This window comes from Lacerta agilis, chromosome 8, assembly GCF_009819535.1.
Source record: "Lacerta agilis isolate rLacAgi1 chromosome 8, rLacAgi1.pri, whole genome shotgun sequence".
In the NCBI taxonomy this organism is placed as follows: Eukaryota; Metazoa; Chordata; class Lepidosauria; order Squamata; family Lacertidae; genus Lacerta; species Lacerta agilis.
In genome coordinates, this window is record NC_046319.1 from 51,196,979 (window position 1) to 51,216,612 (window position 19,634).

At 49.4% G+C, this 19,634-nt stretch overlaps 1 protein-coding gene across 3 annotated transcripts; it reads right to left on the minus strand.

Annotated features, from left to right (window-relative positions):
- Nucleotides 1–682: 682 nt before the first annotated feature.
- PDPR (pyruvate dehydrogenase phosphatase regulatory subunit) lies at nt 683–17,839 on the minus strand. Of its 3 annotated transcripts, none has more exons than XM_033157412.1 (16): nt 17,675–17,839; nt 17,405–17,486; nt 16,778–16,941; nt 14,493–14,614; nt 13,652–13,769; nt 12,824–12,973; nt 12,231–12,423; nt 11,389–11,513; nt 11,097–11,252; nt 10,878–11,011; nt 9,459–9,607; nt 8,128–8,240; nt 6,920–7,014; nt 4,456–4,545; nt 2,965–3,147; nt 683–2,583 (listed from the first exon to the last, which is right to left on the minus strand). In XM_033157412.1, exons 1-16 carry the CDS (start codon nt 17,733–17,735, stop codon nt 2,179–2,181), a joined length of 2,340 nt encoding a protein of 779 aa, XP_033013303.1. In that variant the 5' UTR covers nt 17,736–17,839; the 3' UTR covers nt 683–2,178. The 3 variants fall into 3 exon arrangements, with proteins under 3 accessions (XP_033013303.1, XP_033013304.1, XP_033013305.1); XM_033157413.1 differs by having other exon boundaries at nt 17,405–17,508; nt 17,675–17,772; XM_033157414.1 differs by lacking the exons at nt 12,824–12,973; nt 13,652–13,769; nt 14,493–14,614; ... (1 more) ...; nt 17,405–17,486; nt 17,675–17,839 and having other exon boundaries at nt 12,235–12,341.
- Between the last annotated feature and the right edge of the window lie 1,795 nt (nt 17,840–19,634).

Genomic DNA, 19,634 nt, shown 5'->3' on the forward strand with positions numbered 1-19,634 from the left:
CACAGGACCAAATGCTCAAGGTCCTCTGCTCTGCATTCCTGCCTGCCATGAATTCCTCCCGCAAAACTTTTGTCTTTGGTGCAAAAGGTAGTTGGATGTAAGGAGGCCCCTGTACCATTTACTTGCATCTGGCCAGAAATTTAACAACAAAACCAACCCTGCTGTTTAACGAGAGTTGACAGTGATGTGGGAGGGGCTTTAAAACTTATGCATGTTTGGGAAACAGTGTGGGGAGGGGAGCCTTGAGAAGCTCCCAGAAGCCGAAATGGGATGGTCATACACACAGCAAGTAGCTAGTCCTTTTAAGCTCACTGTAAAAGTGCCCTCCCCCACCCCCTTCCATTTATGAAAAATATATGGGAAGCAACACAATTAGAAGGGGGAGAGCAAAGGGACCACCTGGTCTTTGGTCCAACCGGCTTCAGCTGCATCTCGCACACTTCCTGGGGCAGATGCTGAGGAAGCCTCGCCATCTGTGCTGCTGTTTTTGGGGGTCCTGCCGAAGAGGCTTGGTAATACAGTCTCTCAGTCTCCTCTCCCAGCAGCCGAGGCCTGCTGTGGGAAATGTTCAGTTCTGCCTCTCCTTGTGTGAGGAGCCATTTCTGATGGGCCCAAGGCCTCAGCATCAGTGCTACAAGGGACTCTATTCAAGAGACATCTACACAGAGGACCCTATCTAGACTTTTTTTTTTTTTTTTGCTGACTGGCAACCTTGGAGTATGGGAGCAGAGGCCTCAGGCGCTTGCCCTCGGAAAGGGCAGCAGCACTGAAAAACATTGCGCGGATAATGGTCAGCAACATTATGATACGTCGAGCAACTCAGACAGGAGGAGAGAAGAGCTGCCTGGCATGTGGGGAAAAGGGAAAGACACAAAGCAGCCTCAGGGAGCCAGTCTAAAGGATTTTTCAAAGGGAACCCTGGCAGCTTGAAACCCCACCGATCTGTATTGCTGGGAGAATTTGCAAGGCACAGATGCTCTGCCTCATTCCTCAAGCTCAGTTTCCTCTTTCTTGTTTGCAGTGACAGCTAACTGGACTGCTGCAAGTGGCCAGAGGTCACACTCTTTGGCATGGCATGCCTGCCTTTCAGCGCAAATTCCCCTGGCTTAAAGAACCCCCAGCCTCAAATCATTTTCATGACAGTGAGAAGGCTAAGGCTCTTCCCTCCCTCCACCCAACGCAAACACTCCCTAAAGCCTGAGATGGGACAGCCCTCCTTGTGAAAGATGGCATGCAAGATTCTGTTCTCAGGAGCTGCAAAGGAGGCGAGTGCTGGGAAGGAGGAGAGCCATTCTGGGGCCAAGCAAAGGTGACCAACCACTTACCCACAGGACTTGGATTAGTGGGGGGGGGGGGATGCCAACAGAAAGCCATGGCTCAGCCATTAAGACGGTGCATCTTACACCCACAGCCCTCAGCCCTAACCTCTAAGCAACTAGAGGCCTGTTGACTAAAGGCTGGCACAAGTCAGGGTTTTGAACACCATATATTGCACAACCAACCAACCAATCAATCCAAGACTGAAAACAAAGAAGAAAGCACAAGGGAAGGAGGAGGATTCTGTAACACAGCAAACCCAAAAGCAAGCACCCTCAGTCACACAATCCATAGACACTGGGGAGTCACCCAAGCAGCTCCATTCCAAGGACACCAAATTTTCTGTAGGATGCTGACCCTGATTGGTGCAGCTCATAGATTGCTCACACCCACTCCCAACATGGAGAAAAACTCGCTGTTTCCTTACAATGCCTGCTGGCCTCTCCGACAGGCAGCACAAGAAAGAAAACTGCAAAGGACAATGGCTGGCCACTGGCTTGATGGGCCCTGGGGTGATGTTGCACGTTGCAGGAGAGGAGAGATCCCAAGGGCCCGAGGGTGCTTCCAAGCGCAAGAGGCCCCACCAGGCCACAGCCAATGTTCTCAGGGCACATGAGTCCTCGCTGATTGGACAAGCGGAGGCTGGAGCTCGGGACGCAACAGAGCCCTTTTGGCCTGGAGCTCAGTGGCTGAAGCCAATGTTGGAAAACAACCGGGATGAGCAGAAAAGAAGAGATATGTATGGAAGGAGAGGAGAGGGGGGGAAAGGTGTTATGGTGTACAAAATGTAACAGACCAGAGGGGCTTTACAAAGTCCCAACGAGCAGCAGCGTTGAAAAGTCTGAAAGATGCAGCACTGAGCTATTTCGCCTGGAAGCCACTGAACTCCATTTCATCCTTGCGCCGGCGGGTCGTGAAGAGGGAGCTGAAGGGATAAAGCTTGGCCTTGGCCTGGAAGCGCTGCCCTGCAATATCAATCTCGTATTCGCCCTGGTTGACGAAGTCGGGCGTCACCGGCTGCTCCTCACCGGTCTCTGGGTCCACATTCAGGACGAAGCCCAGGCAGACGTGCCGCTCCAGTGTGTAGCTATAGGCACTGCTGGTGGTCTTGCCGGCGTACTGGCCGTTCCGGTAGATGGGCTCCCCCCACCAGGGCCACAGGTCCAAGTCTGTGTCGTGGTCTTCAAGAATGAACATGATGAAGCGCTTGTAGACCCCTTCCTGCTTCTGCTGCATCAGCGCCTCCCGCCCTATGAAGTCAGTGCCCTGCAGAGAGAGAGAGCAAAGGGGGCGGGGAGCATCAGTCAGGGCTGGACAAAGGGGCAGCTCCTGCTTTATATTCTATGGGGAACTTATCCACAAGGAACCAAGAGATTCCTGCACTGCATGGGCTTGGACTAGATGACCCTTGGGGTACCTTCCACCTCCTACGTTGCTGTTGCAGCTTAACAGAAGAGAATTTGTAGCCCACAAACTAGTGGCTTCCCCTCTGCCACCCAGGAAACTGATGGCTATGATGGGATTTGAATCCACTTCCCCCAGCCCCAAGGCAAACATGATGCCCACACTGCAGGGAGGTTGTGTTGCACTCGTTTCAAGGCAGCCTGCCTTTTCTGTGCCGCACACACCCCATGCTCTCTTTCACACCTTCTCTAGTTTAACCCGGAACTCGCGCCCACATTCCAGCGGCGTGGTGAAAGCATCCAGATCTTGGCCCCAGAAGGCAAAGAACTTCTCAATGCGTAAGCTGCGGAGCGCGTAGTAGCCAGAATTCCGGATCCCGTACTTCTGCCCCACGCTCATCACCTCGTTGTACACGTGCAGAGCGTACTGCAAGGGGAGGGTTTGGAAAAACAGTACAGTGGCATTTGAATGCAACATTTGGCACCTGCAACTCTAGAGAAAAACGGCAGCAGCCCTTAGACAGCTGCGGATGACAATGTCCCATCACCCAAGCCCAGTAAACAGCATCAAATAGCCTGGTTTGCACATAACACTTGACCGTGGTTTATTAAACTATGGCTTATCAAACCATGATTTGTTTGCTCATCCAAACTTTGCCCAGCGGCTTCCTCATTTTGCTGTCACCAAACCATGATCTGAAGCTATGTTGCCTTACAAAAAGTGGCCTGTTGTAACTATGTCCTAGGAGAAAGAGATCGCTCAGCACTCTAGGTCAGGCATAGGCAAACTCTGGCCCTCCAGATGTTTTTGGGCTACAACTCCCATGATCCCTAGCTAACAGGACCAGTGGTCAGGGATGATGGGAACTGTAGCCTCAAAACATCTGGAGGGCCAGAGTTTGCCTATGCCTGCTCTAGGTAGTCGTTTAGTGTAAGAATCTGATTGCATTTTCCCTGTGACCAATTCCAAAAGCTGTCTAGGGATTTTTAAAAAAGTGTTTCCTCCTTACAAAATAAGTGGTAGCAAAGCCTCCACCAATCTGGTGCCTTCCAGATGCTTTGATTTAGGACTTCCAGCAGACCCAGCCAGCTCACGGTTGCCTTGATCTGATATTGCAAGGCACAGTTCATAGATTATTAGCTATTAGCTACTCTCTGTAAATTTGTCTATCAATGGATAAAAACAACAATTTCACAAACTGAATGAAACCTTTCTAATTAAGAGGCAGAGTACCTCTGGCACTGTTTGATGCTGAAGGCAAACAACATGTCCCACCTGTAAGCTGAGTGTGTGTGTATAATATTAATTATATTAATAAAATTTAATTTAATTTAATTGTACACAGGTTGTACAATGACAATAAATGTATTATTATTATTATTATTATTATTATTATTATTATTTTGTAGCTTGGTTTAGATGGACCTTTTGCCCATTCTAAGAAAGTGCAATTCATATGGGCCTATTCTAACTGGATTCTTTCCTGCTCACAATGTGGTCTGAAAGCGAGGAAAGTTAGGCCCCAACAGGTAGATCTCCTTTTTGAGACATACAGTGGGACAAATTGGTGAGCTTGAGAAGACAGAGTGAATATTATTGTCAATATCTTGTACTTCTAAGCCAAGTCTTTTACTCTAGATCTTCATATACCATCCTGTGGAAAAGGGGAGAAGAGGTTCTCCTCAGTCCTGCAAATCAGAGTTTTTGGTCTTAAGATGACAAAGCACCTCTCACCTCAATGGGGATGTAGAGCATGAATCCCGGTTCTCCAGTGTGCGTCATGCTCATAACTCGGATGCCGTTGGCGTAGCCCACGCTCATCTCCTGTAGGAAACAGGAAGAAAAGGAAGAAAATGGAAGCTGGCAAGAGCACATGGGCAACCCAGGACAAGAAGAGAGGGAGCAGCCGTTTGCTCTCTCCACTGAGAGGAAGGCGACAATCAAGAAGCTTAAGCACCAGGGAAGCAAGCAGAGATGACACGGTAGAAGAAACATTATACAATCTTTTTTTTAAAAAAAAGAAAAACACTTCTGCAATGAGCACAAGCAGCTGGGAGCTTGCAAGAAAAGACTCCTCGAGCGCCTGGCTTCTGGTTCCTGGGTGTCTTTTATTCATTTATTTTGTTGCATTGATATCCCACCTTTTTCTGCAAGGAACTGAAGGTAGCTTACATGGTTCTCCCCCCCCCCCCCGTTTAATCATCACCGCCCACCGTCAGATTGATCATTTCATGAGCAGAAAGGAGGCGATGACTGCCCCCTACAGCTGATTAGCATGGATCAGTCCAGGAGTGGGGGCTGTATGTGTGTATGCAACCCCTCAAATATGACCCTCGTGCTAAAAAAAAAAAAACCAGTTAGCCACCCCTGCATTTGGGGATTCATTTTTGAGGGTAGGGTCCAGAGGTCAGGCCCATTTCCACGATAACATTCTCCATTCACATGGATTGGACACAAGATTCTCTGTCTGGGGACAGAAGGTTCATGTATATGCTGGAGAGAGGAGAGGAAGACTAAAAAAAAAAAAAAGGTACACCCATAAAAAACAAACTTGAAAAAATAAATTCCCAAGCTTTACATGCTGCACAGAACGACTCGGGGCATTCCAAACCGCTCCCTGTTTCTGCAGTGTACAAAAGCGTCTCTTACAATTTGTTTGTGGGCAGTCAGTTTGTGATCAGCACCACCAACGGGGTGTAATTAGGAGGCTATATCCTCACAGGCTCATTGACATTGAGAGCACCACAGGTCCCACTGTAGGTTTTCTAGCCAGCCTTACAGAATGAACATTTCTTCTGGTGCTGGAAGGAGTGTCTCATGTTTTGAAGCATGAAATGAGCCCCTGTAGCGAGGAAGACAGTTCATGAAGCACGGCGGATAGAAGAAAAGAGAGCTACATATCAGGGAAGGCCTAGTTCAAATCTCACCTTGGCTATAAAAACTTAGTTGGCTTTAGGCCAGCTGCTCTCTCTCAGCCTCAACTGCCCTCTCCCTGCCTTATTTGCAATAGTAAAGAGTTTCCTATAGGCCTGTTGTATTACCAAGAATGTAAAGCACTTTGAATGCTGTAGGACAAAGGTAGCCCGCAGGGTGCCCTCCAGATGTTATTGCAGCAGCACAGAGAATAATTAAGGCACCCTTCATAAATGCATCCACCCCTGTCCTCAACCCACAGATATTCTCTGATCTGAGAACTGCTACAGAACAGGCAAGAAACACCCTGCAATGTAATCATTGCAATATTCAGCAAGACGAAGGCATGGCAGGACACTTTGCCTGGTAAACGCACAACCTGTGCCCTGCAAATTGGCCAAGATTTGAACTCTGTATGAGGCCTGCCACAAAGACATCAGTCTACAAAGTGTCCTATCTTTAAGGAGCCTTCTTCCAACTTTGAGTGAAGCACCGCCCCCATGTTTGCACCACAGATTGTATGCTGAATTCAATGACATAGTCTCAGCTTGCACAAGGCACTGGCTAGAACTGCTTGGACTCACCACCACCCCACGCAAACCAAGAGTGTGCCCAGCACCAATCTTAATATTGTAACCCGACCTGGGACCTTAGGGAGAAGGGCAGGCAATGAACAACAACAACAATCTTGGCTGCACATCACAATTCCATAAAAAGCTGGAAGAAAGCCAGCCTTCTCCAGGACAGTTTGAAAACCAGAGCACCACATAAAGCCACTTGGAGACACAACATTAACAAGACCCCAGCCATTCTGGCTTATGCGTGGTCTTAGGTGACAAACCTGAGGGTAGAGGCAGAGAGATGCACAAAACAGGACCTCTGAGTTTACAAATAATGCTACACAACTTTTTAATAAACTATGGCTTATTAAACCACAGCTTAGTGTTATGTGTGAATGCTGCCCAGCAGCTACACTCATTGTTTGTTGTTGGCTTATGACCCTTGGTTTGTTTTAACTACAGCTTGGTATTAACATGCTAATCCAGCACCTTTCGTCAACCGTGGTTTGACTGGCCACTCTGACCCAAACTACAAAGGCACAATGCAGGAGAAGTGTGAAAACAAACCAAGCTTTAACAAGCCATGGTGGGACAACTCCTGGCTAACTCGTGTTAAACAAACCACACCTTAGTACCATGTGTGAACCAGGCCATTGTGTGAACCGGTTACATTTGCACGAGGAGTAAGCAGATTTCTAAAACAAACTGAAAAACATGTGACATACCTTGCAAAAGAGGGAGGGAAAGTGCTCTGGGGTCATTGGAGCATAGGACAGCTCTGACAGGACGTCCACAGCGCGTGGGCCAATCAGATTCAATGCTGGGTAGAGAAAAGCACAAGGTTTCTACCTCTGAGCAATCTGCAGAATGAAAGGGAAGGTCCCACCCAAGTCAACTCCACCCCTCAGATTTCCTTGGCACAGCTCGGGGCCATAGTTGACAGAGGAGGCAGATGGTTTGGAAATAACAGCAGGCATGAAATCAAGTTCTGCTGCGGAAAGAGAAGCCCAGCACACAGGCAGGGATGTACAGATGGACCGTGAAACCTTCAGAAGCAGTGGCCCTCCAGCTCCCATCAGCCCCCACCATCCAAGTCCAATGGTCAGGGATGATGGAAGCTGGGCTCCAACAACATCTAGAGAGGCACAAGTTTCCCACCCTTGCCCGACATTGCGTATGGGAAAAAATGCATCTGGGGATCCGAGGAACAACCAAGGATTTACATTTGACTCATTTAAGGCAGGGAGGCTCATTAACACTAGCACTAAGGCACCCCCATCTGGTGACCACAAACCTAGCTTTGCTACCAGAGGAATTGCACGCTAATCTTGACATGGCACTGCAACTGAAGATGGAAACCCCATACCAAGTTCAACCACAGCCACCCTCCCCTCCCTTCAGGCACCCTTGCCATGACATAACTGCAGTGTGCAACTCTTCGTACCCTGGCAGCCAATGATAGGGAGATGTGGGGAAACACGTGGCTGCCTTTTTTTTGATGGTGGCACCATGTGAGAGCATAGTTCCACCCTCAGTAGTGAAAGCAAGGGGTAAATCATCTTCTAAGAGGTAGAGGATTCTAAGAGAAGATGTGAAATGGGAGCCTATATTTCAAAATGAACTTCGCATATAAGCTCAGGGAGCGTTTCCCACACTACGTAGCACCAAGCTTGGATCTGTCGCTGATCAGATGCCAATAGGGAGCCACAACCAAACCCGCATCACCTGTGAGAATACCTATTTGCAGAAACCTATTTGCCACATTCCTATTTTTACAGCAACTTTCCCCAACCAGCTGCCCTCCCTTTGTTTTGGACTGCAGCCAGCATGGGACTCCAGAGCAACTGAAAACACGACTTCTTGCTGAAGGAGCATCTGCAGCCGCTCCAGCTGTGCCAGCATCTGGCAGGCACAATATTCCCTCCTGCCTCACCTGTGTACTTCCAGGTTACGTCTTCCAAGAACAGGTTGCTGTCAACAGGCATGTGCTTCTTCAACCAGGACCAGCAATGGACTTGCTGGTCTGTGGGGGAAATCATGAAGAAGCTGGAATGCAAAGCACAATGGAGGAGGTTAAGCACAGGGGCCAGGCAGTGGGGAGATATCGTGGCATGGTGGACCCGTCCACATCCACGGAGGGCTTGAAGCAAAGCCTGTTGGGATTTGTGACTCTCCTGGGGTGGATAATCACTGAGTCCAGGCTCTCAGGTTCTTGCAACTGCATTCAACCTGGGAGGCATTCCGTCCTCCAACATGGCCCTGAAAGTTGCCCCTTGAAGCATACAAAGCTGTACCTGAGCTTCAGAGGCATTGGAGCACAAAGTATTCCCATAACTAATGTGAAACAACAATTCACATCCTATAATCCAAATGGTTTTCCTGCAAACTTTGAGGGCCCTGTCTTGCACTCTCTTGGCTTGAAGAATGAAACCACCGGCTTCCCAGGCAGTGAAATTTGGCATCAGAAGCTTCCCTGAACGCAGGCCAAATACCTACCAAACTCAAAGGCAAGCCTGTAGCACTCTGCTCTCTTCAGCCCATCATTTGAGAAGCAAATTGAAGACTAGAACCAAGTATACCACCTTGAGCTTCTTGAAGGTGGGATATAAACACATTTAACAAATAATAATCTGTGGAAGATAAGACTCTAGAGTAGGGACGGGCAGCCTTTGGGCTTCCACCTGTTACTGGACTACAATTTCAATTATCCCTGACCAATGGCCAGGCTGGTTGGGGGCCAATGAGACCTTCACAGAAATTTATTTGTTTGCAAATAAACGAAGGATCTAGCTCAGGGGTCAGCCAACTTTTTCAGCAGGGGGCCGGTCCACTGTCCCTCAGACCTGGTGGGGAGCTGGACTATATTTTTTTGGGGGGGGGGGATGAACGAATTCCTATGCTCCACAAATAACCCAGAGATGCATTTTAAATAAAAGCACACACTCTACTCATGTAAAAACACGCTGATTCCCGGACAGTCCGCGGGCAAGATTTAGAAGGTGATTGGGTCTGATCCGGCCCTGGGCCTTAGTTTGCCTGCCCATGATCTAGGTGGTGAACGTAACACTTAAAGAAGGGGGGGCATATAAAGTAGCAATTTCTTGTGTCTGTCATGAAACTGATTAGCTGTATATTCAGGACAGAATAAAGGAAGCCCTCCTTCACACAGCACTAACAGAAGCATTGCGTAATGTGGAAGGTGAGTCTTCTAAGCAGGAAGGCAGAAGCAAGAGCAGGCAAAAGGATGAGTCCGAATAAGCTTACCTGCGCTTGTTTAGGCGGACAATGCTGCAGTCGTTCTCGTATCCTCCATTGTAATTGAGCATCCCTGTGTGCACTATGTGCCCCACTGGCACATCCAGGTCATTGGAGAAGAGATACTGCAAGATGTCCAGGGCCTGGTCCCCTGTGGACTGCAGCATGGGGAGGTGGGAGAGGAGAGAGAAATCAGAGGCAGAAGAAGAAGAAGCAGGACTCATCCATCCCTTCTTGAAATGGCTTTCAGCTCCTGACACAGTAAGCACCTTGAAGATGCCTACATTCCTCAGTGTATGCATTTCTAACTGTATTTACCCTAAATTACGCGGGTGGCGCTGTGGTCTAAACCACAGAGCCTAGGGCTTGCCGATCAGAAGGTTGGCAGTTCGAATCCCCCCAATGGGGTGAGTTCCTGTTGTTCGGTCCCTGCTCCTGCCAACCTAGCAGTTCGAAAGCACATCAAAGTGCAGGTAGAGAAATAGGTACCGCTCCGGCAGGAAGGTAAACGGCCTTTCCGTGCGCTGCTCTGGTTCGCCAGAAGCGGCTTAGTCATGCTGGCCACATGACCCGGAAGTTGTACGCCAGCTCCCTCGGCCACTAAAGCGAGATGAGCACCGCAACCCCAGAGTCGTCTGTGACTGGACCTAATGGTCAGGGGTCCCTTTACCTTTACGCATTTTCTTAGCCACTTTCCTACTTTAGCTAATGCCTTGCCACAAAACTCACCTTCCTAAAACACACACAAAAAGGCAAGTTTCCAGGCGTTAATAGCTACGAACATTACGTGGGCAACCCTTTGCTTGCTTACAGCCTGAGCCTGCTCCAAACCAAGGTGCATTTCTCTCTGTAAGATTCATTCCAGCTGCCTGGAGAGATACAGCTTGAATCATACAGGCTTAGAAGCTCAGAAGCATTGAGGAAAAGCTCAATGTCAAAGTTCACAAAATGTCCATCTTGCAAGTTTTGGCTGATACATGGAGGAAGACCTTTCTCCATGGCACCACCCACCCTTTGGAATGGGCCTCTCAGGGGTCTTTCTTAGTGCCTCTCCACAATACTTTTATTTATTCCCGTAAGCCTTTTAAGGCAGGGCTGGGGTAACTTTGCTCCTCCAGATGTGGCTGGACTCCAGCTCCCATCTGCATTGCCAATGGTCAGAAAGATTATGGGAGTTGTAGCCCAAAAACATCTGGAGGGCGGCAGCTGCCCCATTCTTGCCTTAAAGGCTTTGGTCTGCTCAAGAGTGTTTAATTGCTGTTGCCGTTTTCATCCGTATGGTTCAGCCAACAGTCGCTTTTTATAAAATAATGACAGCTCTGTATCAACTGAACAAACTTCGGGGGTTTCTAGATACCCAAGCAAGCTACAGAAGCAATTGCCAGGGCCCACAGTGCTGGTCCACGTCCCTCTCACAACCACACTTACGCTTATTTCAAACTTGGTGAACGAGGACATGTCAATGACGCAGACGGCCTCCTTGCAGCACTTGACCTCTGCCCCCACAATGTCAAACCAGTCTGGCTTGTAGAAGGTCTTGCTCTGATCCAGGGCCAGCAAGTCTGAAGATGAGGAAGACGGGTCAAAACAACTAGATGCTGGCACCCCGTGCTCCAAGGGCTGTGTACAGAAGGACAGCGCTCTCACCTTTCCCAGGTGGCACAAAGTACTTGGCCCTCTCAAAGCCGTGCTTCTCCATCCACCTGGCTCCTTGTGCATCCAGCCGGTCATAGAGGGGTGACGTGCGCAGCTGCCTGCCGGTCTGGAAATCCCAGCGGGGAACTTTCAGGTCATAAATCAGGGCTGGAGGGGCCACAGAATCACAGAATCAAAGCGCTGGAAGGGACACAAATCCATCACCTTCCTAGTCCAGACAGGACACCCTACACAGCCCTGATTTGACGTGGGGCGCGAGCGAGTCCAGCCGCAGGCTACTTACGCATCACTTCCATGACGCGGTGGCGGAGGAAGGTGCGGCTGCTCTGCAGAGCCCCAAAGCGCTTCAGGTCCAGGGGCCACACGTTGTCAGAGGGGTAGCCGTTCACCATCCATTCAGCCATGTACCTGGCCAAGGAGGGAAGACAAGGAGGCCCAGAAGGTTAAATAGTGCAGGAGAGCCCCATTCAGGAGGAGAACTGTGGCAGGACCCAGACAGTTAACAGACTGTGCTTGTGGCAGGGTGGGGGTGGTGGGGGTGGTAATTACACCCAGAGATAACTCAGTAGGAGATAGAGCTACAGTGGGGACACATTATTGCCTGCAATCCCTCCTTGCTCAAGCAAGAGCAAAACACAAAATCCCTTTCCCAAACCAGAAAGGTCACAGCAACTCTGGATGTCGCAAGGAACATCCATTAGCCCAAGGATTGGGAACCTCAAGCCCGGGGGGCCAAATGCAGCCCTCAAAATCTCCCTATCTGGCCCCCAAGTCCCAACCATATCCCATTACCAGCTACAGCCCTTACTGCACCTGCTTTGCACCTCCTTGAATCTTTTTGCCTGGTTTGAGATGTGCCCTTGAATTCTGATAATGCCTCGTGGTTGCCCAGATGGAGGACAGAGAGGGATGTGCCAGCATGCGCAGAAACTACAAGCAGACAAGGAGCAGCTGAGCAGCCCCTTCTGCTGGAAACTGCAGGGCCCTGGCATAGCTTTGCCTTAGAGAAGCAGCACAGAGACTTTAAATGCACCTACAGGAAGCTGGTGCATATAGAGTTCTACAAGTGGTGCCCTCATCCCTGGCCCTCTGCCTCTCCCGTGCAGAGAGGGGTGAGCCACTTACTTGCCTGCTCCTCCACCAAAAGACGTGCCAGCCGAGTTCATCCCAGCCAGGACAAAGTAGCCCTGCACATTGGGCGACTCTCCCATGATGCACCGCATGTCTGGAGTGAAGGATTCTGGGCAATTCACCAGCTGCACGATCTCCAGCGCCTCCAGATCTGGCATCCTCCGCAGAAGGGCACTCAGAAGTGGCTCTACTCCCCAAGATGAGACAGAATAAACAATCACTATTTGGAGGGATGGGCAGCATACCCAAACCCTCATTGCCCCTAACCCACCACCATCAAGAAAGCTCCAAGTTTACAAACACAGCAGCCCACAAATGTTGACTCTGTTGCTTGTAGCCCTTGTTCAGAGCCTAGAATAAAGCTTTTTGCTCACAGCACCAATCAACAATGTGCCCAGAGTGGGCCAGCCAAGGCAGGGAAAGGGAGGAGAACTTTATAAACTAACTGTAAAAGCAAAGAAGTGCAGGTGTCACCCACCAAGCCAGGCACTCACTCATGGTTTGCTCAAGCCAATATGTCTCATATTAGGAAAGGTGCATATGGAGAACTTGGGAACACCCCCGCTTTCCTGGTCCACCCAACGTACCAAAGTGATCCCAGTCCTCTTGCAGGTTCTGTATCTCCAGCTGGTTCCGGCCCTCTGTGAAGATCGGCTTGGGGTTCTTCTCAAAGCCACCTGAAAGGATGCCCCCCTGCCAGCTGCGGATGTAGATCCTCCCATCAGGGTCCACAATAGCTATGGGGGGGGGGGTGGCAGGAAGGGAAAGAAGTGATTGTTTGGTGCGGGCAGAAGGCTCCCTGCAAGCTCAATCAGGGAAGAAGGCTTGAGCCTGCTTTGGGGAGACACAGTCGACCTTACACTGATTCTTGGGCTTTTACATATGTGACCAAAAGTCTTTCCCCTGGGGTAGCAGCTAGAGCAAGGCGCAGTCAAAACCAATGCTTTAGCTGATTGTGGTATCCCAGCCAGCCCTGAAAATTTCCTCCCCTTTCTTCTGCAGCTGCTGAGCTGTTTGCTATCCTCAGCTTACAGTAGGGGTGGGGAACCTCAGGCCAAAAACGTTCCCCACCCCTGATTTACAGAAACTGCTTAAGAGCCACTGGGCAAGCAAAGGCAGCTCCACATGCCACAGCTCCCCAGAGAGAACTACAAAGCACAACTTTTGCACCCAATGCCTCCTTGTTCATTTCCTCCCCAATTCCTTAAAAGCAGCCAGACACCCATGGGTTTCCTGACCCAATACAGCCTGCTGGCTGGCTGATGTAGGCTCTCTTCTGTCTCAGCCAAAGGCCTTTCCCAGACCCCCTCCCTGTCCTGTGTCCAAAATTTGTGCACTGCAACTGAGCAATAACCCTGAGTGCCTGCGTGGAAGGCAAATGGCTCCATGAGAGGGTGCAGAGGGAGGGTCCTTACTTGGCGTGCTGCTCTCCAGCGGCGTCTTCAAGGGCTGGGTCAGGAGGTAGAAGTGCTCGCAGGCATGCAGAGGGATGCTGACTGGTTCCTCGTTGGAAAGGCCCAGCTCGTAAGCCCACTGAAACCAAGGCAGGGAAGTTAGTGCTCAAGTGGAAGGAAGGTTGCACCACCATGTAGCTTAATGGGATCACATGCCAGGTAACGCTGCAGGGAAGGGGGGTAGGGAAGCGAGACAGGAAAGGTGCCAGATGAGATGGGGCAAGGAGATCCTGCACAAACATCTGGAGGGCACCTGCTTGGCAAAGGCTGGCACTAGTGCCTTATAGCTTCTTGCCCTTCTACGACTAGAGGCAAAATACTGTAAATTATTCACCATTAACTAAACTAGCTGATTCTGCAGCTCACAATTCCAATGGTAAGCACTGACTACATATAGCCCAGACTAAAATACCCAAATTGGGAGTGCAGGATCCTTCCCTCCCACCAATCCCACAGCCATGCAGTCAGCATAGGAAGCCAGGTTAGCCCTGACTCAGTTCACACTAGACATATGGTGCAGCATGGAAGGAAACACCCGACAATAACCATTTTCTAGTTTGAACACAAAGCCCTGTAAGCTCTGAGTGTGTGTGTGTGTGTGTGTGTGTGTGTGTGTGTATGCAAGCAAGCACAAAGGCTTGCCTTTTTGAGAGAACTTTTTGCTAATTTCAAAAGTGTTCCCCAGAACCTCTTGAAAAAGAAGCATCAGGAGAAATCCTGAGTTCATTCACAGCAGTTGTTTGTTGAGTTAATGCACACACACGCTGGCAATGGCAGCCACACAAAACAATTGGCACCTGACCTGCCCAGCACAGTTAACAAAATACTGGCACTCGATCATCCCTCTGTCAGTCTCCACTCCAGCCACACAACCCTTTTGGCACAAGACGTGGATAACACTTGTCCGCTCATGGATCTGGGCACCTGGGCGGAGAAAGTGGAAAAGGGAGACAGAAATTAGAATAGCAGAACTGTAGAGTTGGAAGAGACTTAAAGGGTCATCCAATCCAACCCCCTCCAATTGCTCCCCCCTCCAAAGAAAAGCTGCTTGCAGAGTAGGTCCATTGGACCTCCCTTGCCCCCTGCCTGGCCCTGGCCAAAGTGGAATCGCTACAGGAAGCACAAATCAAGAGTCTCAATTAGGCCTGCATGCTCACAGATGAGCTGAGAAATTAAGCAGCAGACTGCTGAACCCCAAAAGCAAACAGTGTAACACAGATGGCACTAAAGCAGGGGGTGGACAGAAGGCAGAGCAGGGTGCCGACATTGGACCACTGGTAAATTTCTGGGAGGATTCTTGTAAAGAACACTGGATTTGGTTGACGTTGCTCTGACTTAAAAAAAAAAAAAGCCAACTTCATATGTCCTTAGAGGAGGAGGGTTTTAAAACTTGACCATAGCTCAAACACTTGCTTTGTTTTCACATTCAATCTCTGGCATGTTCAAAAGGATCCTAGTTGGCTGGGGAGCTGCCATAGGTCAGAGCAGACATGGGATAGGCAACCTGGTGCAAGGCAAAGGTGCTGGGAGTACAGCTCCTACCAGTCCCAGACAGCATGGCCAACTACTTCAAGGGGAAGGCCTTTTGAACTTGTGGTATAAAGGACTGGGAGATGGGGGTTGCTAAGTACTAACTAGCAACTTTGGGGCAACTTTTGGATGTGAAATTATTGGTTATTTTTACTTGACCTACTGGTGAGATTTATGTTCACTTAAATGTTGAAATATGTTAAATGAACTGGTAATTAATGGGAGGGTTGTGCTACATTTGTAGTGGCAATATACTTTTTATAAGGTATCATTATTGTACTACTGTACTTAGATCATTTTTTAAAATGTGAACCACAAGCATTTGTGGAAAATGCACTGTATAAATTGTAGTCCAACACTTTAAGAGGGCAAAAGGTTGTGCCTTCCTATGTGGCACAGAGCAATGGCCCAAACTGACATAAGGCAGCTTCCTGGGTATGTTCCAAGGTTAACAGAGAGCAGGTTAATCATGCCTCCACTGTGGAAGGGATCCGAAGGATACAACTTTGCTTTGCACATTTAACATGTTCCAGTGGACCATGAGGATTCTAGCGGGACGGAAGAGTAGACCATGCAAGAGCATTCACACAAGCTGAAAGTAAGTGTGGCACAGTGGGTGGGAAAGCGGACTCTGCCACACTCTTGCTGTGTGGCTAGTGGCAAGTTACTCTTTCTTGCAAACAGTTCCTATGTGTTTACACAGCAGTCCTGTTGAATTCAGTGAGACTTGCACACCAGGCAAGGGTGGTGTAGGACGGCAGCCTTAAAGCTGAGATACGTGCTACAAAGAGCAGAGTGATACGACCCAAAGGAGCAGTCCCATGTTGAGCTCTCCCCTTGGCCTCTGCACCATGTAGCTCAACTTGAGCTGATGTCGTTATGAAGGCCCGTTTTCCAGGAACACAAGAAGCTGCCTTATACCGAGTCAGCCCTTTCGTACACCTAGCAGCTTGTTCTTGTCTACACTTGGCAGGCAGTGGCTTTCCAGGATTTCCCAGTCCTACTGAAGATGTCAGGGATTGAACCTGGGACCTTCTGCATGCAAAACATGGGCTCTGCTTCTGAACTGCAGCCCCTTCTCTTGAGATGTGAGAGGGAGGACCTTGCCGTGAAGCTGTCAGTTTCTTGCAGCAGCCTGAGCTCTTAGTTACGTGCAGTTCGGCCCTCAGTCTCAGTTCTCCCTTCAGAAAAATGGGAGCAGACCTACTTCACACAGCACTTTCCCCCAAACCTGCTGCCCTCCAGTGGTTTTGGACTACAACTCATATCCGCTATAGCCAGCATGGCTGTGGTCCAAAACATGTGAGGAGCACCAGGTCAGGGAAGGCTTCCATACAGGATGCCTGCGAGGGAATACACACTAAAGCACCCATCACCAACCAATTGCCCTCCCATCAGCTGTAGTCCAAAATATCTGGAGGACACCAGGTTGGGGAAGGCTGCACTAAAGGCTGTAATCTACTTTGCAAATTAGAAATGTAAGCAGCAGCAACGTCTCTCCCAATGAGGTTTGTACTCAAGTGGTATTGCCGCCAAAAAGACATGGCCGGGCCGTACCATTCAAAGAGGCAGCACTGGCCAAGGCGAGGCTCACATCGGCCGATGAAACGACAGCATCCTCTGGGAGGTGCATGGCCCCCACCAAGTCGTGGATGTTGAGAAGCGGGTGGAGCTGCGTCACTCTCTTGGGCGGGATGAGTTCACATGGGATCCCCATGACCCTGTTGGAGAATACACACAGCAGAGGCCAGTCACTATTATTTATATATATTGAATTTTCATCGCACTCTTCCTCCCCCAAGGAGCCCAGGGTGGCAAAGAAAGCAAATATTTTAAAGACGTTTACCATTAAAAACACTGAAAATCATTTACAGTTAAAATAAATAAATAAATTCTAAAAGCAGTTAAAAACATTCCTCCATCCAATGATCTGAGGTGCCTGAACAGTGTTCTTCAGCCACCAGAGGCCTTGGGAAACAGGAATGTTTTCAAATTCCTCCTTAAAGTTAATAATGACAGAGGAGGAGCACCTTTGCTAGGGAAGGCATTCCACAACCAGGGAACCACCACTGAAAAGGCCCTGCCACACAGACCAGCACCAACTGGCCAGGCCCTGATTACAAGTTACTCCAGAAAGGCTGGCACATGCCTGGTGCTCCTCCTCATTGTTCCTCTTACACTTACTTGAGCCGCGAGGCTATGCGCTTCAGGGAGATCAGCCGGTCTTGCGTCTGAGCTAGAGAGATAGAGCCAGTCCTCACGTAACCTGGAACAAGTACAGGCACCCTCTGTCAGGGTACAGGAAAGCCCTAGAAAGGGTTCATTTCAGATGGGTGCAAATGGTGGCTAATATCTGCAACCCTTCTGGGGAAGGCCAGGATGGCGAATTGCTTAGTGTTTGACTCCCCCACCCCCTGCTCAGCCACAAAGCTCAGTGAGGTGACCCCTCCTTACCTGTTTTTACCCCAGTCTCTTGCTCAAGTTGCTGATACAGCTTGTTGGAGTAGTCGGCCATCTTCAGCTCGATGGACAGGTGCCGTGCTGTGCTCACGATGCCTGCGCAAAATCTCGTGGAACCAGCAGCTAGCCTGAAAGAGGGAAACCCAGGAGGGTCTGTGGGGACTCAAGCTTGTTTGGCCCAAGAGGAGGGATCATGAGTCAGTGGCAGAGGGCTCCCTAAGAAAGTATGGAGCTGCCATACCCAGAGTCAGGCCAATTGGCCCACCAGCTAAGTGTGGTTGGCACTCCAGGTGTCAAATGGCCTAGGGACTCATTTCCTATGGAATCAGGCAGGGAAGAGGAGGAACAGGCAAGGTTTCCACCAATTAAAGAGTGGGGCCTTTTGCACCTTATACAATTGCCTGTACTTCCCAAGACTCTGTGGGTACACACAGAAGGCAGCTTCTTGAGCCCACAGTCAGGAAACTTGTAGCACTTAGTGGGGATTATGAGCAGCATCATGGAGAAAGGAAAAATATCCCCCCCCCGAGACCTCCCCACATTGCCATCAGCAGGTGTTACAAAGCTGGCAGGGCCTGTACACTGGGATCACAGACTTTTAGGAAGGCACCAAGCCAGAGGTCGGCAACCTCTGGCCCATGGGCCGGATGCGGCCCACGAAGACCGTTTTACCAGCCCACAAGCCGCCCGCAAACCAAGCTGCCTGCTCAGCAAGTCCCCCATGCACGGCGTGATTTTTGGTGTCAGGGCATGCACAGAAGCGATTTTCAGTGCCGCAGACTTGCACAGACGCGATTTTCGGCATTGCGCTGCGCCAGTCTGGCCCACACTCGGTCTCCGTGGTCAGTAAACCTTGCCAACGCCTGCACTAAGCTTTACAAGCTCTGCATTTGGATGGATCCTCAAGCCCCATCCTCTTTATTTAGTTATTATTTTTACATCCCTCCCTCCCTCCCAAAGGAGCCCAGTGTGGCAAATACATCAGTGGTAAAACAATACAAGACAATAAAAAAATAAAAAATGCATTTAAGACATTAAAAAACAAACAATTAGAAGTATCGAAAAGCAATCACATACTCTCACAGCACACAGTTTCAAGATTGCCAGCAACACTTCATCTTTACTTAGATGGTCAGTCATAAAGCAGGAGCTTCTTTTTAAATTCCATATGAAGTGCTAAGTTTGTATGAAGTGAAATAAAGTGTCATTAAGTAGATCCCAGTCTCCTTTTCCTTGCTTTCCTCCATGCTCTTCCCAGCGCACAACAAAATCAAAATGCGCTCCTCTGAAGAAGTGAGGCACAGTCAGCAAATGTGTGTTGGTTTTTACAAAGGATGGAGTTTGTGAAACCCAACTTGGGTGCTGAGCACGTAAAGCCCATGTGTGCCACTAAGCTACGGCAGGGGATATTTTTAGCTGTGTGTTGACAAGAGGCACGCTTTGCCTTCCATTCCAGATTTCACAAGGAGAGCCCAAGTGCAAGGAGGCAATTTCTGCCACCAGAGCCAAAAGAAGGGCAAATATTTGCCCTTGCATGCCGCTGGCAGAGCAATGCCAACACACAGGGTCAGGACAGCGTTCCTTGGCAAAGGAAACGTAAAGGAACCTGCTGGTTTCTGGCAGGGCTTCTTTCAGTCTTAAAGACTAACTCAGGCAACATACACAATGCTGTCCTCTAATGCCAAACCAGCATCTAACGCTACTGAGGATACTTTAAAGACATGGGACATTCATAGAAGAAAGGGTTATTGAAGGCTTCTAGTCATGATGGCTATGCTCTGCCTCCATGGTCAGGGACAGTAATGCTCCTGAATACCAGTTGCTGGAAACCACTGGAGAGGAGAGTACTGTTATGCTCCAGCCCTGCTTGCAGGCATCTCACTGGCATCTGGGTCGCCACTGTGAAAACAGGATGCTGGACTAGATGGGTCATTGGCCTGATCCAGCAGGCTCT

Coding starts and splice junctions, on each gene's coding strand:
- PDPR (XM_033157412.1), bottom strand. CDS start 17,735: ATGGCCGACTACTCCAACAAGCTGTATCAGCAACTTGAGCAAGAGACT. Junction 16,942..17,404: donor CGCATAGCCTCGCGGCTCAA/GTAAGTGTAAGA, acceptor ATTCTCCAACAG/GGTCATGGGGATCCCATGTG. Junction 4,546..6,919: donor TTCCCTCCCTCTTTTGCAAG/GTATGTCACATG, acceptor TGTTTCCTACAG/GAGATGAGCGTGGGCTACGC.